At 39.0% G+C, this 22,428-nt stretch overlaps 1 protein-coding gene across 1 annotated transcript in view; it reads left to right on the top strand.

Moving 5' to 3' along the window:
* Nucleotides 1–22,428, top strand: part of VAV3 (vav guanine nucleotide exchange factor 3) — a 349,804-nt gene that overhangs the window by 211,082 nt on the left and 116,294 nt on the right. The window contains exons 17-18 of the mRNA XM_002928305.4: nt 12,384–12,485; nt 12,795–12,895. Of these exons, the coding sequence (XP_002928351.2) occupies nt 12,384–12,485; nt 12,795–12,895 (203 nt within the window). The remainder of the gene's footprint in view (nt 1–12,383; nt 12,486–12,794; nt 12,896–22,428) is intronic.

Below are 22,428 nucleotides of genomic sequence, written 5' to 3'. Positions count from 1 at the left end.
TCCCCCTGCTTGTGTTCCCTCTCTCTCTGGCTGTCTCTATCTCTGTCAAATACATAAATAAATACATACATACATACATACATACAAACAAAAAAACGTTTTTTCATATCCAATCATCACAGGATTTGAAGAGGAAATCCTTATGAGGCATGCCAGATTACCTTCCAGTTTTCTTCTTTTGTTCCCCAATATCGTGTTGTAGCAGTATCCTCTCCATCTCTACATGCTTATAAAACACATGAATTCAACAGCAAACTTCATATTACCAGACACAATTTAAAATGTGCTACAAGAACTTAAATTCACCATGCCAGCTCAGCATTCCTAATTCATGTTATCTTCAGTGTTTGAGTTTAAGGTGCAGATTTAGCGGACCAGAGAAGGAGAAAGTCCAGATTCTCTAGACCCTGTCCCTTACATGGAGTAAGGGGACGTGTCTTGCTGTTCAGTCCTGAATGTCAGCCAGCCTGCCCCTCTCTCTTTACCTTTCTCACCCTCTCAGTATCAAGAGGATACATCACATATTTTAATGGGAGAATTGAAGTAAAACAAGATAACCCAGATTCACTGGAGATCTGTGATTGCTGGAGCAGATAAACTCCCTGTTCTATTCCCAGTGTTAGAAAGCAACTGGAGTATAATAGGTACTCAATTTGTTGAATGTATGACTAAATGAATACATTTTAATATCCTTATGAAATTTATTCCCATTGATTCAGGATAAGGTGATGGGTGGGTCATTATTTTGTTCTCCCTTTATGAGGCCTCTGGGTTTTCTATCATGTGTTGTCACTTATGACAAGGATAATAGTAAGAGTAGATGTATCATCTAGCATTTGTATAATGCTTTTCATTTAATAAAATTTTAATAAGATGTACATAGATGTGTTTTCATTTTATTTTCAGGACAAATCTGAGTGACAGAACAGGTACCAACAGAGGGTGATCCTCCTTCCTTCTCCCGCTCCTGAACCATGGCCTTCTATAGTAGGGATGACAGATGTAATTCTTTGATTAGCAAGGAGACTAAAAATAGAAAGATATGTTATGTGCCAAAAGCCACACATTAAGTTTGTAACAAAGACCCAAATTGCTTGTAGTCTGGCATTTTTTCCACTTTAAATGTATTATAGATTTCACTGACTTTACATTTTATTCAATAATTTCCTTGAAATGTCGCAGAAATTCAGTGATGGATGTATATTTAAAATTACTATAGAGTCAATGCTGAATGAAATAAAAAGTGCAATATATAATAGATAAGAAAATACTATTTTTCAGAGCCAAACATTATCTTATTTTTATTGATATTTTGAAACTATTTATTCATTTCCCTAGATAAAAGACTGTACGTGATTTGGAATATAAAGAGTAAGATTTGGATGTGATTTATAAAATCTCTTTTCTGTTTTCATCCCATTTATGAACGCTTAGGAACAGGCGAAGGTGTCCCTTCTGAACTCTGTTTTTTTTTTTTTTTAAAGATTTTATTTATTTATTTGACAGAGATAGAGACAGCCAGAGAGAGAGGGAACACAAGCAGGGGGAGTGGGAGAGGAAAGAAGCAGGCTCATAGCGGAGGAGCCTGATGTGGGGCTCGATCCCATAACGCCGGGATCACTCCGTGAGCCGAAGGCAGATGCTTAACCGCTGTGCCACCCAGGCGCCCCTGAACTCTGTTTTTTTAACTTGGTTTCTGGAGGACCTGTTTGTTGTTCATCTTATTGCCCTTTCCAATAGCCAGCAGTGTAATTAGTGTGCTAATTAGAAAAGAAAGGAAAAACCCACCATTTAATGAAGCTCTCAAAGTTGAATCTTATAGGAGAGCCTACATTGGGGGAATAAAATGATAGATCTTATTTTGATTTTTGGCTAAGACTACTTGGCTTAAGTATGCTTTTTTAGAACTGGAGAATTCAGAAGCACATGAGACATTACAAAAACAACCTGGATATGCTATTCTGATATTTTCGAATGTTTAGTTAGTTGGTAAATCTCAGAGTTTACAAAATACTTTACTAAATTAGATCCATTTTCCAGCTGCCTCAATGATCCATCCTGCATGTTGGGGACGGAGTGGGGCATGGGGTTTCTATTTCATACAACTCTAGGTCTGTTTTGAACTTTAGATCTGTTCGATTTGTGTATTTTTCTGACCTATCTTTAGTCCTCGTGGAGAAAGGAGTTATATAAGCTAATATCAATTGAGATAATAATTGCCTTTTATTTGTTTTGGAAATTTCTTCTAAATTATAAGGACCTCTAGATCTAGTACTTGAGGACTTGGCACAAATGTTTGTCTTATCTATAGATAATTTTCATATATTTGAAATTATTCTTCCACTTGGAAGATATTTGACTAGCCAAAGCTTGGTATCTGGCTTTAGGGGACATGAAGGCTGTTTTAAGTGATGATGTGTAGTTGGAACAGGTCCCGTAAGGGCCCCCATAGAGTTGCTTTTGCTGAATAGTACTTTAGCCTGATGTCCTGGGCTCACATTAAGAAGAGGTAGAAAGGGCAGGTGCACATTTGTATTTATAAGGATGCTGTTGAACACATTGGCTACGTATCACACACTGTGCCCCTTTTATCAGTGTGATAAAAACCTAACCAGTGTGATTTTTCCTACACTGTAAGTGCCAGGAGCACTTGTACAATTATCTTAGAAGCTATCCTCTTTTCTTCTTTGCTTTGGTTTCTGGGAAATTTAGCACTAAATTTGTAACCTATGTTCAACCATCAGTTGTATTTGGGATATATTTTGCACACAAACTTCATTTTACTATTCTATCTTCAATCTTATTTTGACAGTCTGTTAAACTTCAGCACATTTGTTGAATGCCTGTTTATGCTAGGGACCATGCATGATGCTAGGGATACAGAGCGAAATACAATCGACACAGCCCTGGCCTCATGGAACTTACAGTATTTTGGGGGAAAAGAAATGTTAATAAAATACTCATGCAAATAAATGTAAAAAATGATGTTATTGCAAGTATAATGAGGGAACATTACACACTATGAGACTCTATAATGGTCCTAATTTCTCCTTTCTTGTATATGTTATATCCTCTATAGTAACAGATATACACACACATATTCATATGTATGTATTGTTTATAGTAAAACTTCATACTACTGTTTTCTTGTAAAACCTCTTCTTTAATATCATTAAATGGCTGATTATTCTTCCATTATATGGACTTACCACAATATATTTGCCCAATACCTTATCACTGGACATTAAATATATTTACAGTCATGAACTATTATAAACAAAATGTTATAATTTTCATTTTTTGAAAGCCAGGGTTTCCTAGTGGGTGATATATTGACAAGGAAAAAGATACATGCCACCCCCCACCCTCGAGAAGTTTGGGTGGAATCCTATTTAATTAGTCAAGGGTAGAAGATCTTACTGCTAGCAGAAAGAACAGGAGCAAATGCAGGATAGCTGAGCTAGCTTTCCTTGGGCTTACAACTGCTGGTCCCTCTGTCTGCACGGGGCAACATCTTGCCTATTCCAGAAAATTCAATTCCTGCTGTAGCACTACGCTTTTGTCCTTGGGGCTAGGCTGCCATTTTGAAGTACTAACAATCTGTGTGCTTCCATTTAAGGAAATACTTACAGATGATGAGCTCTGTTGGTTCTCAGACTAAACGCAGCCTCACGAAGATCCTATCTGTAGGGCGGGCGGTGATTGGGAAGGGAAGAACAAAGCTCTTAGCGACCAGGAATGACTATTTCCAAACGTGGTGTGTGTTGTAGCCTTGATGTTGTGCAGCATCCATATCTCTGCATTTACTGATGAGGCTCAAGAGTTTATTACAGGCTTCTCAGTCCGTTGTTTGTCTTTATCAGTTTCTTGGTCGTATTCTTTGCCAAGTTTTCTGTGGGTCAGGTTTATCATTGTACTATCACTGATTTGTAATAGCTCCTTGTATACCAAGAATATTTCCACATATGTTGCAAACACTTAATCCTGTTTGTCTTTGCTTTTTAATTGCCTTGTGATATTTGTAGCCTAGTGATTAAGAGCAGAGGCTTTGAGACACATCTTTGCCTCAGATCCTGTCCAGTGACATGTTATCTGTGTACTTTAGTCAGATTGCTTGTGAGTATTCTTGTGGTTATTCTTGTTGTTCTTTTCATCTTGAAAAGGAGGAGATGTAAGGAATACATTGAATAATGGAGAACTTTGGAAAACACAGATAACTTTAAAATTAAAAAAAAGCCATGCATGATGCCTTTACCTATTGTTCTCATTTTCACATATGTATGTTAGCAAGTAGTTATGTGTTAAGTCCATCACGGTTATGGATACAGTTTAGTAACAGCTTATTTTCCTATAATATATTGCAAATATCTTTCTTGGCTAATATATATGTTTCCTCTTTCATTTCGAATTGTTGTATTCCGTTGTTTAGATGTTCTGTAATTTCTCTGTTTCCTATTTTCTTTAATTAAATCAGTTCCAATTTTTAATTATTAAAAATGTTGTACTGGGGGCTCCTGGGTGGCTCAGTTGTTAAGCTTCTGCCTTCAACTCAGGTCATGATCCCGGGGTCCTGGGATCGAGCCCCACATCGGGCTCCCTGCTCAGCAAGAAGCCTGCTTCTCCCTTTCCCACTCCCCCTTCTTGTGTTCCCCCTCTTGCTGTGTCTCTCTCTGTCAAATAAATAAAATCTTTAAAAAAAAAATGTTGTAATGAACCCTTCACGATTATTTCTAATAAGTAGAATTTTATGTCAAAGGATTAGTAAAGCTTTTGGGTTAGACTTTGGGATATTTCCGTAGCTTCATCCACACTAGGTATTATCTGTTTTCTTTGATCTCTTTTTTGCCAGTTTGATATGTGAAATATCTTATTTAAATTTGCATTTCTTTTGGTTATCAGTAACTTCAGCATGCTTTCTGTGGTTATTGATTTCTTTTTTTAATAAATAAACCTGTTGATTTCGTTGCTAATTTTTTCAATTGGGGTCTCCATTTTTTTCTTACAGATTTTCAAGAGCATTTATATATTGCAAGGACATTAATCCTTTATCATACGTATTACAGACATTTTCCTACTTTCTGGGTTTTTAAAATTTTTTTGATTCAAGGAAAATTTTGGGTTTTTAAAAATAAATAAATCCAGCCATCTTTATTTTTTACATTTAAAGATAACGTAGTCATCGATATATTCAAGTGTTTTTGTTTTCTTATAACATATTTCAGGTTTCTATCTAAATTTTATATTTATGTGCAGAAATAAGCTGCGTGAGGGCAGAAGTTCTGTCCATTGTATTCCTCATTGCTCGTTGTGTTCACGGCACATCCTAGGCATGTAATACATATTCGTCAAATCAATATCAATCTTTCAGCTTTGTATCCTTATAAGTGATAATAATGTAATTTCCTTAACCTTTTCAAAAAGCTAGGAATGCATTTTCTGAAATACATTTATAATTTGTTTTTTTTTTTCTTTGTGTGGAACATTCTTTCACCTGCTGAATTTCTGATTATCTTTAGATCTCAATGCAAGCATTGTTTCTGAAGGAAAGCCTTCTGTGATAATCTGTTCACAAGGTCACATTCCAAGTTGTAAGTTTTCCTAACGCTATCTTTGACACACCTGTAATTTCATAGTTTATGGAATTATTTAAAGATTTTATTTATTTATTTGCTCGACAGAGATAGAGACAGCCAGTGAGAGAGGGAACACAAGCAGGGGGAGTGGGAGAGGAAGAAGCAGGCTCATAGTGAAGGAGCCTGATGTGGGGCTCGAACCCGTAACACCGGGATCACGCCCTGAGTCGAAGGCAGACGCTTAACCGCTGTGCCACCCAGGTGCCCCAATATGGAATTATTTAGATATTTATGTTCCCCATCAGCACCAAACAACAGAAACTTTATAATACCCCACTGTCTAGCACATATTATGTATTTGACAAGTTTTTTAATTTTTGAGCAGGTAAATAAGTGAGCAAACTGTCACAAAAATCACATACCACGTTTGTGCACATGCCTGGTCCCCTGCAAGACTTTATCTTCTCTATTATTGATCTTTCTGTCTTGTCAGTGCCATACAGATTTAATAATGTACCTTTAAAAAACATTTTCGTATCTCTTGGATTATGATTACTTCCTACATACTCCCTACAATAATTTGTCTTCGTTTTACAATTTTCCCCAATTACCCTTACACATTAATTCACCCAGTTGAATTTTATAATGATTTCTCAAGTTAAAAAAAAAAAATCTGTGCGTGTGTGTGTGCGTGCACGGTTGTGTTAATGTGTGTTGGTTTGGGGCAAAGGAATTGTTTTGACTTTATAAATTAACCTGAGAGATTGTGTATTTATAATAAAATATGCAAACTTATTCAGCAGTTTGGATATGTAGCTTTTATTTATTTGAATGCTTTTGATTTTTCTCCATTAATTTTTAAATTTTATTCATATAGAACCTGAACATTTCATGCTAGGAATTTTCTTAGACATTTTGGTGCAAGAAAGAGTCAGCTTGGTGGGTTTGGGTTTGCTGTCTTTAAAAGGACCTGCTTACAGGGTTGTCCCTTGGCTGGCGTCTGGGAAATTCGGCTTTGAATTGTCCCCTCTGGTGCCAAGTGGTAAGGTCATGTGGTGTGCCAACGGGACTGAATTTTCACTGTGCCAGCCTACCGAGACTTTTTTTTTTTTTAACCACGTGATTTATGGTGAGCGTCTACTTTCCTCCTGGGAGTTTTTAATGATTGTGGCTCATCATGATGGTGCCTGTGTGACCAACCTGTGAAAATCCTTGAACTTTGAGTCTCAAGGAATATTGCTGGGTGAAAAAACTACCCACGTGTTCCTGCATTTCACCACTGGAGAACGTTGGGAGCTTAGAGATATGTTTTTGCAGACACCACCTGATGTGTCTTTTCTTCTTACTAGCTTCATTAGTTGAGTTTCTTCTTTTGGTTTTTCCCAGTTGTCCCAACAATGTCATCTCCAAAGGATAACTCTGTATGCTTTTTTTTTTTTTATGTTCTCTCTCACATTTATTTTTGTCCTATTACATTGATCAGATCTTCCAGAACAATGCTGAACAGTATAATTGGCTTCTACAAACTTTCCTTAACTTCAATAGGATAGTGATAGTGTTTAAAATTAAGTATGTTTCTCTGTTGTCTTCGGCTCGATACTCTTTGGCTTGATAATCAACATCTGGTTTATTTAGAATTTTATCAGAAGCACATGCTACATTTTATTAAATATCTTTTTTGGCATCTGTTGAGATGACCCAATGCTTTTTTTGGTTATTAATGTGATAAATTGTTATGTGTATTTAAAAATCTTATTTAAAAAGAGGCATGATATAAATGTCTTGAAGATAATAGTCTCCCATTTTAAATGTTAATCTCATCCAAAAACACCCTCACGGAAACACCTGGAAAAGTGTTTGACCAAAAATCAGGGCATCCCAGGGCCAGTCAAGTTGACGCATAAATTTAACCATGGTGGTGTCATGGATGGTGCTGTAGAAAACCTGCCGTATCCACTATCTGTGAACCCCTATACTCATTTCAGACCTTTCATTCTCTTTTCCCCCCAAACTTGAATCACTTTCCCCTTTTCCTTCATCTACCAAACACCCCTTGTTCTCACTTGCTCCCATATAGTCACCGATTGATCGTTTTATTTCTTTTGTCTTTAATCATATTTTGTGGGTGTTTCATGGGTGTGAGCTTTTGTTTCTTTAACTCAATGGATGATTTTCTAGGGGTAGTAACTGTTTTTTTTCTTTTTTTCCCTTTAGCTCTTTTCCCTTTAGGTAGCGGATACTTAAAATATAGCTGGTGGCTTTTGCTTATTTATTCAACGATGTTATATATTAAATGTGAGACACTGACAGAAGCCCTGACAATATAAACATGAACAGCACAGAGCTAGCTTTCTGGTAGTGGGAGGCAGAACATAAGTGGTTTTACTACAAGGTGTAGTACTACACGAGAGGGCTAGAGAAGTACTTTGGGAACCAGGATGGAGTGATAATCATTATCTCTATCATGTGGACTCACAGAAGATTTTATCCGAGGAGTCACATTTTTATCTGGTCCAAAATGAGGGACCAGGCAAGTGAGCAGCTACAGGCTAAGGGAAACATTTTAGGCAGAGGGATTGGGCCGCAGAAGTGCAGAGTTATGGACGAGAAGAATAAGTTTAGGAAATGTGACAAGGTCTGTGTACCTCTCGTGTATACCTATGGCTTATGAGTGTTTGGGAAAGAAGAGGAATGCAGGGGGCATGCTAGAACTGAAAACACTTTGTATGTCCTTGCTAGAAGTTTTAGCTTTATCCCTGTAGGCAGCAGGAACCAGCAGAAGTCTTCAAGGGAGGGAGTGACCTATTTTTATTTTTTGAAGGTAGTTCTGGGAATAGTATGGAAGATGGCCCTCATAGGGAGAGAAAGTAGAAGATGGCATTATTAAGAAGGTCATTGTAAGAATTTAGTTGAGAGGCACTTAGGGCTTGACTTAGGTCGTAAGGAAAGAGAATGGAACCTGAATTTTTGAGGAGGTATTTTTAAGGTAAAATCAACAGAAACTTGTTATGGTTTCTGGGAAGGAGAAATTGGCTCAGAGAACGGGTTAAGGGAAAATGAATATGTAGAAGGTATGAGGGAGAGGGAAGAATTCATTGCACCTCTCAAGTTTCCAGGCTAGAAGATCTCTATCTATGAATGTTGATGAACTGAAATCAGAATTTGGTCAGAGTCCAATATGTTAGGAAAGGTATGGAGCTGAGTTTTGTATGTGCTGTGTTTGAGATGCTTGTGGAGCCCCTGGGAATGCAGATCCAGAGAATGGAGAAGGGACCCAGGCTAAGGGGAGGCACGTGGTCCTCAGTTTAGTGCCAACCATGAAACCAGGTGAGAAGAGGCAAGAATCTAAGGAGAATGTGTAAAGTGAAAAGGAGGTGTAAAAGCATTAACATATTTTGCCTTGTAAAAATTTGATTGATTAATTGTATTACTAATGGGCCCTATATGAAGCCAAAGAAATGGGAACATTTTCCTGAGAAAGCTACAAGATTCCATTCAAGTTCTCACAAGTAAACTGTCATATATCAAAATAGATTCCTTAAATGGAATCCTCTGTGTAGAGCTGCGTGACTGAGCAAGTGAGCTAACCTATATTTGACCCTCAGTTCTCATCTGTAGATAACCCAGTCCCATATGGTCTTGCTGTGTTCACTCTTGCTTCACTACAAGGAATGCCCTCTCTAGTGGCCACAGCGATTTTTTTTTTTTTTTGGTCAACTAGATGTGATATTAATCCCTGTGTAAGATCTCACCCCTTTCCTTGGCCCCTGCCAGCCTCTCCTACCTCGTCTCTTTCATCTCTCCGTTTTACTCCTTGGGCTTTGGCTGAGGGATCCTTCCTTCTGTTCAGGCCTCAGGATCTGTGTATATGGTAGGTACTTAGTATGAAATGAATGACTCTGTCTTCTAGGTTTGTTGTGAGAAGTAAATGTGAAAAAATATATGAAGAGCCTATTAATGTGCTTAGTGCATCGCAAGTGTGCAATAAATGTCACTTTTGATTATTTTTGTCTCTGTGTTACCCACCTGTAACTCTGATATTCCCCCATATTTTTCTATTCCAATCTACCTTTCTAACTCTTCCCATTTGGCCAACTTACTGCCTTCAGTTTTTGCCTCCCCACGGGCTGTAATCCATGTGTGTTGACACCTCTTTTCATTTGGCACTTGATATGATTTCATCTAATTCCCTGGACTTTTATGCACACATATTCTCCTGGGCACCCCTGTCTCTTATCGTGCTTCCATCATTATCTGTGGATTCCTGGTCCAGAGGACACTGAGCTTATAACAGGCTTCCTGCATGAAATTCTCAGGAGAATGGGAATCCTCTGGGGACTGGGTCCCAAAACTACCAAGAGATTCTTACAACTCATAAAGCACTATTCTGATTATATCATTATTTTATGGATCTGGAATCAGCAATTTGTAAATGGTAGCCAGTGCTTACTGACCATAACTCTGGGCTAGGCAGAGTCCTAAGCACTTTACATATGTTACCTCACTTTATGAATTTGATTTTATGAGTATTCCTGTCTTATACTTATGAACTCGCCCAGGGTCACGCTGTTAGTGACCTCCAAGTTAGGATGTAAGCCCAGGTGCTCTAATTTCAGATTCCTGCCCTTGACTGTACTTGTGTTTTCTGTAGTGCCCCAGGAGCAGTTCCAGGGTCATAGAAGTAACTTTTATTCTTTAGGGTTTAATTTTAAATTTAAAAAATAATATGTAGTTACAGGGTTTTTTGTTTTTTATTCCAACGTTTCTTCCCTACCATTCTACTCTACCATTTTGAGTCTCATTTCATTTATGGCAACAATGGTTAACAATATTTTCAGAATTTTTTTTCTATATTTTCTTTTTTGTTTGTTTGTTTAAACCTCCTTAGTGTGATTCTCCTCTCAGCCTTTTGTCTTCTAAAAAGTCAGCTTACTCCTAGTTGGTTGGTGAAAGTAACTGATGGTCGAAAGACTGGCTGGCTGTCACTTAAGTTGACCTTTAGAGAAGGGTGTTCCACCTCTGTCCCGGCAAGCTTCTAAAATGAATTAAATTCTTACTTGTTTGGGACCCATTTACGTTTTGAAGGAGATCTACTCTTGGTCTACAACTCCAGGCTGATGAATTCCTCAAGTTCCCAGGACTGAAGCTGTTATTTGACAACCCATGTGTGACTGTATCACCTTGATGTTCAGAGAAAAATGAACAACCGGCCTTCCTGGCTAAGGAATTGGAGTTTGATGCTCTTTCCAATGCATGGCTTTACGGACTCCAGAATCTTGCGAAGAGAGTTTTGCTTTTAGACCCTTATCTTTTCTCTACTTCTCTATTCATGAAGAACTATAATTTTTAATCAGGAACACAAAACTACTGCTATGGAAATGGCCATGCTTTTCAGCATGCAGCAGAACATTTTCCTAAAACGTGAGGTCACCAGAAGCATGGAGCAGAGAAATCCCAGATGGCACTAATATTTGATTTCATTTTTAGCACGCTCATATTCAGCAGATGGATTGGAAGGCTGACCTCTCTGACACTTCTGCATTGCTGCCTGCTACTCCAATTGCCTTTGCGAATGTGTTTTCATAAGGCTTCTCCTGGTACCTCAGAGATTGATGCCTGGTCACCCGCCTGCGTTATGCTTCATTACACCAAGGCTCTGTGTGGTTGAGAGTTGCTGTTTTCTATAAAGGGGAAATCCTAGCTCATCAGTATCTCCAACTTTGCCTGCACTCTCTCAAATTGCTTGTAACGTGTCGGAGAGCATCATCTTAGCTTTCTCTGTATACATCTGATTTATATGTTCTTTTTAGTCTTTTCCTAAGTATTCTGCTTTCTTCTGTGACATAAATAATGACTAATATAAAAACTCTTCTGGAAATGGCTAAATTGACTGTTTCCAATAATCTAATTATATTAAGGTGAATGCTGTTGAATCCCCCCCTTGCACTAAAGCTTCAGGGGCCAACAGAACGGACCTGGATTGGAGTGCCCAACTCTGCCATTTCCCTTACTTTAGTGTTAGCCTCGGTTTCCTTGCTTGTAAATTACTGATATGATTCATGCTGAGTCGTTAGGATTGGTGTGAAGGTTAAACAGAGTAACAAGCATTGGCGCAAAGTTACTTTGGTTGTGTTATTTATTTTTTTATCTTACGTTAGTTATGGTAGTGTGCAGGATGCTTCATATGTTCTTTTGCATATGCAGGTAATAAAAATAAAATATAAAACATAAGAGTTTTGGTGATTTTTTTATTTGGATTACAAGGAAAGCAAATTGTTAAGGAGGAAGTTTTTGATGATCAGACTGATGTTTTGTTTCAAAACTTTTTATAAAATTACTTGATTCACTTACAGATCATTGCATCATCCACATGCCTATTTAGAGATGGCCTCTGTGGGAATGAAGCACCCTCTTGCCCTCCTCCCGCCCTCCCCCTCTAGTTCATATTTCAATGGTGTGGCTGGAGAAACTATCCCACAGCATGAATATCCAGCAGGTTTTTGTGTTTTTCCCCAGCAGGTTAACCTCTGTGGCCATTCTGTAAAGTTCTCTGCGAGCTCTCAATTCTGAGGACAATTCGTTCGCTTAGATCCTTCCATGTTGCTGCTTTGCATGCAGCCAGAGTTTGGTGCATATTTTAAAGCAAAGCCTACTTTTGGCTTAGAAAACATGGCATATTTAATAGGCTTTTTGCTTGAATCAGAACTCTACCCAATGTAATGTTGATGAATTTAGGTTTTAGATGACTAGACTGCCATTTTGTTGTGAAACTTTCTTTAAGAAGTCACTTTTTTTTTTTCCTTTTTATAGATCGAACATAAGGCCAGACTACGCAGACTCCAATTTCCATGAGTTCAAGATGCACACCTTCAATCGGGTGACCTCCTGCAAAGTCTGCCTGATGCTCCTGAGGTAAGCTTCTGGGTCCTGTTCCTCAGCTTCAAGGAGCTGGTATAATTGCTCAGTGTTTCAGACTTTTCTAAAATCCCAGCCAAAATGTTCTGAAGTGGGGAAATGGCCTTAACAGTTTGGAGCCAACAGATCTTTCCTCAGCCTTGTACCTGGACGGACGCTTCCTTCCGAACCCCAGGAGACTGTCTCCCTCCGCTAAGATGATTTTGCAGAGCACTGTGTTCCCTTGTTTTCTTTCTCGCGCTCCTGACTTCAAAGAGGCAGCATTTAGCACCTTTTAACATATCACTCTCTAATTTTACCTTCCAGAGGAACATTTTATCAAGGCTATTTATGTTTTAAGTGTGGCGCGAGAGCACACAAGGAATGTTTGGGAAGAGTAGACAATTGTGGCAGACTTAATTCTTCTGGTAAGTCATGTTTCTTGTGATTCTGCTTTTAATTAGGACGTAAAACTTGATAAACATCATTAAGGGCTAATTTACTCTTAATATGTGTTTATTGTGACATATCTGCTTTTGAAACTATCATTTATAAGGACAATTAAAAAATTGTTCGAAATTCCTGTGACTTTTATATGTACGTGGGAGGCAGAGGCCTTCCGGGGGGGCTTGGAAGGTTCCATGCCACCCGTTTCATTCAGCCCAGCCCCTGAGTCTCACTAACGCTGCACAAATATAGCCAAAGCACACAAATGGAGAAAGACAAACAAAACTGAAAAAAAAAGAAAATTTTTCACTTCTATCTTTAGTCCTTAAATTTTTCCCTTGTTCTCTTAAGTATTCAGCTCAGAAATGCTAATGATGCCAGAAGTAAACATCACACAGACTAATTCATGAATTAATAAGTTGAATACATTGTCATTTTGCAGCATTTAACAGATATCATATATTCTTTGGATTTTATGTAAATATTTTCCCCTTGGTTTTTAAAAATAATGCTCCATGACTGCTACATGAGCCAGTTGCTAAGACTGTTGGCAATTATGCATTCAATAGCCTTTTGCCTCTCTCTGCTCCTCTTGGGCTCTCTTCCTTCTCTTTCTTTTCTGGCCTCTTTATACTTTCTCTTTCTTCTTCTTTCTCTTTGTCCTTTTCCCCTGAGTTTCTCTTGTGTTTTATCAATAAGACCTTTCAAAATCAGTAAAACTTTTTGAACAGAAGAAAGGGATCTTTAACAGCTTGAGTTCAAAAGGTAGCCATGTCAACCTTTGATTTTCCCAAAGGAAAAGGTGGACATTGAATTATTTTGGATAATATGAAGAAGAGTGAAACAGAGAATAATAGCTCATTTCAGAGCTGAGTTCAGAAAATGGGCAGTTGTAGAAAAGGTGTGAATCCCATTAGAGGACTGGGATCACAGCACATTCCTCTCACTTTGCTCCTTCAGTAGATGGTTTTTATGGTTCCCCTGAGCCGTGAGCTCTCCATGCCAGGGATGGGCAGCCACAAGGAGAAGTATCCCAGGTTGGTTGAGCACCTGCCCTTGGCCCCCTGCCAGGTCCTTCCTGCAAGAACTCGTACGGTCCTCAGGGCAGTGCTTCCCGTTTTCTGATGGAGTCAGTGTGTTCACGCAATTTACTCCAAGTCTGCTAAGATAAGGAGACAAGATTAGCACCCACCAAGGTTTCTGAAGGTCAGAGACAGTTGACAAAGTTGTAAAATAGAAATGTTGTATGTTATAATATTGTTCTTCACTTGTCCACCTGATACAGCTTATTACTTAAATTTTGGTTGTTCTGTCTTTATTTGCCCCATCCTTTAATCTCTTTGAGGACAATTACCATGTTAGGTGTTCATAGGAGGCTAATGTATTTTTATAACCGCTCCCCCCCCAGCCCTGTCTTAGGAGTTTCAGTCTGCAAGGAATGTGAAGTGATCCCGTAGTTGACATGGTTCTTGCATCCTACTGAAAGAGTGCAGGAGAGTAGTTGAGAGTCAGGCAGAAATGGTGGAAAATCTCCTTCTGTCCTGTGCTAGCTATGCGAGTGTGGGGCTGTTACTTAAGCATTCTGAGGTTTCATTTATTCTTCTGTAAAATGGAAATTAGAGAATTATTGTGAGGATCAAATGAAATAATATTGATGCTTAGCACAGGGCCTGGGCACAGTAAAAATTCAGTGTTTTAATCTAAGGTGCTATGATGAGAAGTCTGTTTTTGTTTTTTTTTTGGGGGGGGGGAGTTGGGTTTTTTTTTTTTTTTTTTAAAGTTATGGGCTTAATCTGTATTTTTGCTATTGTTTTTACGATATGGAGCAAGTGTGGATAGAAGAAATAGCAACAAACTTCGAAGTGATATAAATGAATGATGCTAAAGGACTTTACATTTTTAACTTTTCCTTGGGGAAAAAAAGGCAATAGGAAACAGTTGGAATTCCTGGTCAGGCAGATAAAAAAAAGCAGTTCATTTCCTGTCTAAGTCTTCGTTCCAGTGTCCTCCAGCCTTCGATGAGTAACTCTGGATTGGGAGACTGTGTGTGATGGCAGGAAAGCCCACCAGGTCTGGTTTGAATCCCTCTCCACAGCTTACTTACTGGGTACTTTGGAACCAGTTACTTAACCTTCATAAGTCTTAGTTTTTTCCCTTCTAAAACAGGGATAATAATGACACCTAGTCTTTAAGTTTATATGTTTTTAGATAAATACGAAGTGCCAGGTACTGTTCTGAGTATATTACTGCTCTCAACTTACTTAGTTCTGTATGAACCTTTTAAAGTTGGAATTACTGCTATTCTTGTCTTACGTATGAGAAACCGAGGCACAGAAAAATAAGTTGCCTTAGTTGTTTAATCAATAGAGCAAAGATGCAAATCCAGGCAGTCCAACTCCTGAGTTTTTTCTTAACCCCCGAGTTCTGCCCGCTGTCCTGTGAACTAGCTGTGAGGATCTATGGAGATGTCTTAACGCATAGTGCCTAAACCTTATAAACAACTGGAGTAAAATCATGTGTTTGGTTTTCTCTGAGAAAGGGATTTTCTACATTTTTTTAAAGCAAAAACACTTTTGAATTTAATTAAATTAGTAACTACCAAGTATGTTTAGGTTTCAGCGCTTTGAAGTGATGTGAGAAATTTAGGCCTTCCTGGGACCGTGCCTGACCATTTCCCCGTGGAATGTCTCAGAGCTGGAAGATTTAGACACCCTCAGTTCTAGGATCTCTTATTTTAAGATGAGGAAACTGAGTCATGAAAGTATAAAAATAAGGCTGTTTATGCCCTGCAGATTATAGATAACGCTTACTTACACAGATATCGTTTATTAAAAGGTAACATCATTCTCTAAACTCTGTTACAGAATTCACTATAAAGCAGGAAAAAAAATTTTAAAACTCTGGCTAAATTTACTTCTTGGAGTTTTCAACATCATTTTCTTGCTCTCTTGATTTTCTGCCTTGCATCCAATGTTGTCCTCCATTCTCCTCTTTTGTGCATCTGTGTCTTATTCTCTCTCTTTCCATCCTTTCCTGCCCAAGATTTTAAGAGACTGATGGTATTGAATGCCCGTAGTCCATTAATTAGTGGTACGAAGTGGTAAGAACCTGCCCAGGAGGCTTCCCTGTTTTGCCTCCAGATGAGGATTTTCTGGGCAGCCCTTCTGAGTAAAGGGCCTTGCTTATCCTGAGTGAAGAGGAATCTGTTACAGCTGTCAGCAGTCCTCTCCCACACTCCCAAACAGATGCCCTCTAAAAGTCGGGAGTTACGACATCTCGTCCTTGAGCTCTGCCCTTCCTTTTCTGCTGTGGGAAGTAACTGTGGGTAGAGTGTGAGTTTGAGCGTGGTGGGTCTGATGCGAGTGTGGTAGAACAGGCGGGGTTTGGAGGACATGGGCAAGCTAGACTTTGTGGGTGTTTCCCAGCAGAGAACCAACATTGGCTGAAGTTCTCCACAGTCCAGGAACTGCTGGATGCAGCAAGAACTGCTTGCAGTCGTTCAGAGTGTAGTTTCCCATGACTGCTATAGCATCTGGGGAAGTGTGGATGTAGGGGAGGAGGGCAGGAGGAAGGACAAAAATGTATCAAGGGCTGGAGACGTAGTTCACTTGGTTGGGGCTCTTTCTGGAGGAGAGTGTGACATCATTTCAGGAGAACTTGGGGGATGGGATCAGCTAAATGTAAACAGCTAAATTTAAAGCAAATGAATAGTATTGATTTAAGGCAAACTCAAATGCTTACATAATCTAGGTTTCCACATAAAATTATATCATAGGTGACTTGAGATTGACCTCACCTTTTTCAGAGCTCTGTAGCTCTATTGCTTAACACAGTCTAAGTATATTCTCCAGAAACGAAGAGAGAGTCTGATCAGCTCAGAGTGAGTCAGGAGTCTACTTGTGGTCCAGAAAGCTGTGTCTAGTAGGAATGGTTACATTACAAACATTGGGTAGTTGGGGTAGAAGGCAGTTCCAGAAAGTGGAGCATGCCATTTTCACAACATTGATCCAGGCAGAGAAGAAGGACTAGTTGAACAAAATGACACAGTAATCCAGGAGCTAAATGAAGGTGAGAGAATCTTCCATTCTACCTTCTAATTGCCAAATGCACTGGTCATCACATTCTAGGCCTCACCTAACTTGACCTTTCTCTTTCATTTGGCACTATTAACCATTTTCTTTGACACACTCCTTCACATCCTACCACATCCCCCATGCCATCCTTTGGATGCCTGATTAATTTCCCTGCCATTAGCTATAACCTACACCCAGGTAGATAAGTGACCAATTCCACGTAAGGCTTTTCTCCTGAACTTTGGATCAAAATGTCTATCTTCTTCTCACATATCCCTTCCCAGGTGTCCTGCAGTGACCTCAAATTTCACGTATCTAAAACCAACCTCATTAGTCACTAACATAAACTTCCTCCACCTGCTCCTTGTCTTAAAGGTCCAACATCCGTACACTCACCTGAACCCGGGTGTCAGTCTCGATTTACCCACCTCTCTCATCTTCATTCACTTACCTGTTGTTCTTAGTTCCCCTCCTAGGCTCTCTAGAATCCACTGATAAGATATTGCTATAGATTAAAATAAAACAAAAAACAAAAAAACAACAACTCATTGTCACTTGTTTGGCCAACTACAAAAGTCTGAGAACTCTTGCTATTAATTATACTCTTTCTATATGATTTCCAACATTATCTTTATTAAAATCAATTCTGATTGTATGATTCTACTGCTCCCTATACCTTCCATTCCTTACATGTCCAAACTTCAATTACACTGTAGCCTCTCACTGATAAGAACCATATTTAACTGATGCTCTGACCTCTGGGAAGCCATGGTAGATGGATGAGTGAGTGGACAGACTGACAAACAGATGGATAGATTAATGAGTAGAAGTGTAGGACCAGGGTTTCTGGGCTCCGAGGAGCTGCAGTGTTAGAACCAGAAGCAGGAGGCTGTGGGAGATTAGACAGGTTTTGATTCTGCCCTTGTAGAGACCAGAGCCTGACTGGATGTAGGATAAGTGAAATAAAAGCCTTATCTGAATCCCTGGCTGGTACTTTAAGAATGAAAGAGAGAAGACTTAGAAGACCGTTTGTGTTCCTTTCTGGTACTTATGCAAGGAAAGGCTCATGCCCTGAGCATCAACCATCAGGCTTTTGACTGGGGAGCCTAGGTTAGGTATTAAGTAGCAAGAAAGAAAACTAGCTCACAGGACATCTGATGACAAAATACCTCAATTTCTGGGGAAATATACTCCCTGATCGAGTCAATCCCATTTTTAGAATTCCTGCTTGGCTCTTACTATTTCCTCTCCTTGAAATACACTCCCTTTTCTCCTGACAGTTCCAGAATCTACTCTTCCTTTACTTCCTCTCCAAACCCTTTGCCAATCGTTTTCCCTCACCTTGGCCACCCAACAGTTGTGTGAATTAAATTGTTCTCTAATTAGTTTGCTTGTAGGTTTTATGTATTTGCCAATGTTAGGTAACAAAAACACCCCTAAAACCCTTCAAATCCCACTGGTTTTAATACATAAACATGTATTTTTCATACACGCACCATGGCTGTGGGTTCCATGGCCCTCCAAGGGAGCTCCCTTCTAAGTAATGGCTTAGAGATCCAAGGTGGTTCCATCTTGTGACTCTGTAAATTCAACACGTGGCTTCTTAGGTAGCTGGGCTTAAAACCCTAGACTGAAGTGAATAACGTTTAAAAAAAAAAAAAATCACAGTGTGTTGTTTAAAACTAATTAAATGGCCTCAACTTAATTACATGGGGGAGGTGGACAGTGTAGTGGGGTACATGGACTGTTTGGTGGGCATGACTGTCTTTGCCACTCTTCATTGCCTCTAGGAGACTATGCTCCTTCACTGTAGGGAATGTGTTCCTCATCTTTTGTATTCATACCTTGTCCAATGTCAGGGTGCTTAACCTCAAGTCGTTACTCCTTTTTCCCCCGAAGTAGGAATACCTTAGCCCAAACACAATCTTTAATAGTGTTGGATGTGGCTAGATACTAACCAATAAGCATGCGAAATAGCTCTTGGGCATTTCTTTTTGTGGAAGTTAAGTCTGTGGATGTTGTCTTCCCTGAATTTAGAAACCTTTTATATTTCATGCTCTATCTCCCTTAAATTTACCTAGTCTTCATTCAGCCTTGAAATAATAATTACTTGGCAAAAATGCAGTGCATTTCTGAATGAAGTAATTCATTCATATTAATATTTGACTATGACAGATTATTAACTCAAGTGCATTTGAAGTATGAAAAAAAGGTGCTTTAAGGGTTTATATATATATATTTATTTATTTATAAGACAAACTATGCAACTTAGAAACAAATTTGAAGGTTGGGTGATTAGTTTATGTCTTAACATTTGAGAATTTGCATGGATATAAAGAGCGGGCAATTTCACTCTCTCATTTTCACTGAACTTGAGTTGACTCCTTCATGTTCACCATGGCGACCTCAATGATCAACATGTACATGGACTCTGAAGTGTGCTGCCAAAACTTTCCAACCTTAATAATGAATAGGTATGCACTCCATTATATAAGCCTCTCTCAACAAGTCACTGCAAAGCTGATGTAATTCTAGAGTGGTATTGCTTTCTCACTGCGTACCACTGTGAAGGTCTAATCCAAAACTGCAATCTTATGGCCACATTTGTGTTTTTCCCCTGCTAAAACCCTGTTGGTTCCCTTCTTACCCTGACATTGATCAATATAGCTTGCTTTGCTTCCGCTCAGTTTAAACAAAGAAAGTAGCACTGGAAGGCAAATATTGCTGGAGCAGACAACTTTGGTTTAATGCATCTTTTCCTTTAGTGGGAATGCAAGCCTCAGCTGCTCTAATATTTAACCGAAGCAGGTCCCCATTTGCTTCTCTGTTTAATCGTTCTTTTATCTAGGCCAGCTGCTGCTCCTGCTGCTGCCTTAGCCATTCCTAATTGGAAGCAAGTTGCCTCGGTGTCCTAATGGCTGAAACCTGCAGGATTGCTACCTAGAACCTGCACCCCAAATTGGCATCAGAAATAGCTTTTTTATAAATAGTATTGCAGTATTTTATCGTAAGAGATAAGCTTTTTGCATACAATTTTATTTCAGTCTTGTACCAGTAGGTGTTTTAACAGATTACTTTTACATGAACTGAGGCTTGATCACTGATTTCATAACCAAAAACGACTTTGGTTTACTTTATATTACTTCAAGCCTTTCCCATAAATTAGTCCTCTTTTTTTAACTTACCAAGAAATTTTATACTCAAAGGTAGTTATTATTTCTTCCACTTAACTATTTCGGTCCATTTAATGATATTTTAATGATTATTAAAGTGAACTGGAAAACAGTATACAGTTGTATTTCTGTTAGAGCTCCTGAGAAGACTCGAAATCAACGCCTCTTTCCAAGTATTATTTACAGTTTATTTTTTTCCCCCACAATATTGCTATAGATCCAAGTGGTGAACATAACATTTGTGTAACTTCAAAATCTGATCAGTCCAACTGTCTTTTAATGTTTCACATAAATAGCATGTTAGCCGTGATGACAGGGCACCTTTAAAAGCTGTATTGGTTATTACTTTCCTGTGGCCCCTTTTGAGACATAGATTTGCTTAGTCTTAACAAATAGAACTTCAGATAAGAGACAAAGCAAATTGTGCAATCATGTATGCACTGAGAGCCACTTGTATTGGGAAAAACAAATACAATAGGACTGAATTTTTTGGTTAAACAAATGAATTGTATTAAGTGAATCTAAAGCCTCAGTGAAAAACATTTCTTTTACACAAATATGCACATTGAACCCTGTGCTGGCATTGAAGATGGAGCTCTGCAAAGCCTCCAAGCACCTCAGTAACACCCCTTCTCTGAATTACATCAAACCAGTTGGGACTTGATGAAAGAATGCGAGGTATAAACCCCTTGAGGGCCTGTGAGTCACCATCTAGAAAGGCTCTTGAAAGGGTAAGAACATTTTATAGTTTAATCAATAGGAGTCTGAGAATAGGCTGCAGGGTAAAGACAAGTTGAGGATTAAAAACTTTTGGAAACTTGAAGAATTGAATTACTCTCCTAAGGAAGTTCCCAGGAGAAAAAAAGACAGAAAGAAAGACTTTTTTTTTTTTTAATCAGATCTCAAACAGTAACCTTTCTGTTGGGTCAGAATTCAGCTAAAATAGATTTGATGGTCATCAGTCCTTGTTATTTTAGTCTTGATGCAGAGCTGTGACACCCAAAGTGTCTTTTAGGGACCCGAGTACCTGCCGTAGAGTATAGTAGTTTTGGGTCCATGTCACAAGGAGGTTGAGGGTGGTGTTGGAGACTTCAAAATTAGAGCAATTTTTCCATAGAATATTTCATTGAAAGAGGGTCTTAATCTCTTTTTCTAGGCAGAATGGGCTTTTGCTTTGAAAATGTATGAAGCAGTGTGGGTAGTTGGGTCTTCCCCTCTCTCATCACTGTTATTTTCGTATAAGTTAACAAGCTGTTGCATTAATATGGTTATCAGAATTTAGATTCTGTTTGTAAAAGAGGCAGTCAGTTCAATGCCGTGGCTGCTAGAGCACGTGCAAAAGTATTAGCTAAAGGAATCTGCATAAAAATTGCTAAACTCAAAACAGGTTCTAAGAGTTATTTCCAGTCCTTTGGGTTTTGCCCTATTCTTAGAAAATTTATAGAACCCTCCCATGAGTCAGAAGTAAATAAAAGCTGAGACTTTCATGCGCTAGGCCCAGCATGAGAAGATTAGAGTGTGAACTTCTCCAGGCCAAGTCTATGAAGGAAATGGGCCTTTTTCCTGGGTGACAGGGTAGAGGGTAGACATGGTAGCCATGAGGATGGGAAGTGGTGGTGAGGAAAAGGTAAGCCCTAAGTAGGGGCTCGTGTCCTTGGAGTTGGGGTTGCAGTGCAAAACCCCTTTTCCATTTTACCTACTTGGGTTACACTGAAGAGGCTTTGTGTAGAGCAGTTCTTAGTTCATCTAATCAGAATTATGAGGAAAGCTGGTTTGCTTGATGAGACATTAAAGAGAGAAAGCTGGAGCCAACAGGAAGTGGGTAAATAGGGAGATTGGGTAAGGTAGCAGCGCAGTCTAGATTGCTTCTGGCTTTGTACTAGTCCCATGCATGCCTCCCAGGACCTCTCACTCTCCTGTTTCTGTAATAGGTGCTCCCTCCTGCAGGGAGCCAGCTAACTTGCACTTGAACCCTATGTAACAAGATAGGAAGAGCCTGTCAGCGAGTGTCTTCTGTTCCTAGATCTTATTTTCTGGTTAAAGAGATGCAAGTGTCTGTCTAGTTAGATGACCACCTGAGATACCATCTCTCCCCAGGAATTTCCTGAGGAGCAACCAGATGACCGTTGTGGAGCATGGTGTGTCCCCTGCTGTCACAGGGGTGATCACTGGTTTTGTAAAAAAAAAAATATTATGAAACATTTAGAGCGTACTATAAAAGACTTACTCATAAGGACATAAAAACACTTCAGTGCAAAGAGTCAGAAA

This window comes from Ailuropoda melanoleuca, chromosome 2, assembly GCF_002007445.2.
Source record: "Ailuropoda melanoleuca isolate Jingjing chromosome 2, ASM200744v2, whole genome shotgun sequence".
Lineage (NCBI taxonomy): Eukaryota > Metazoa > Chordata > Mammalia > Carnivora > Ursidae > Ailuropoda > Ailuropoda melanoleuca.
Note: the sequence above shows the minus strand (reverse complement) of the source record. Positions and strands in the feature narration are given on the sequence as shown.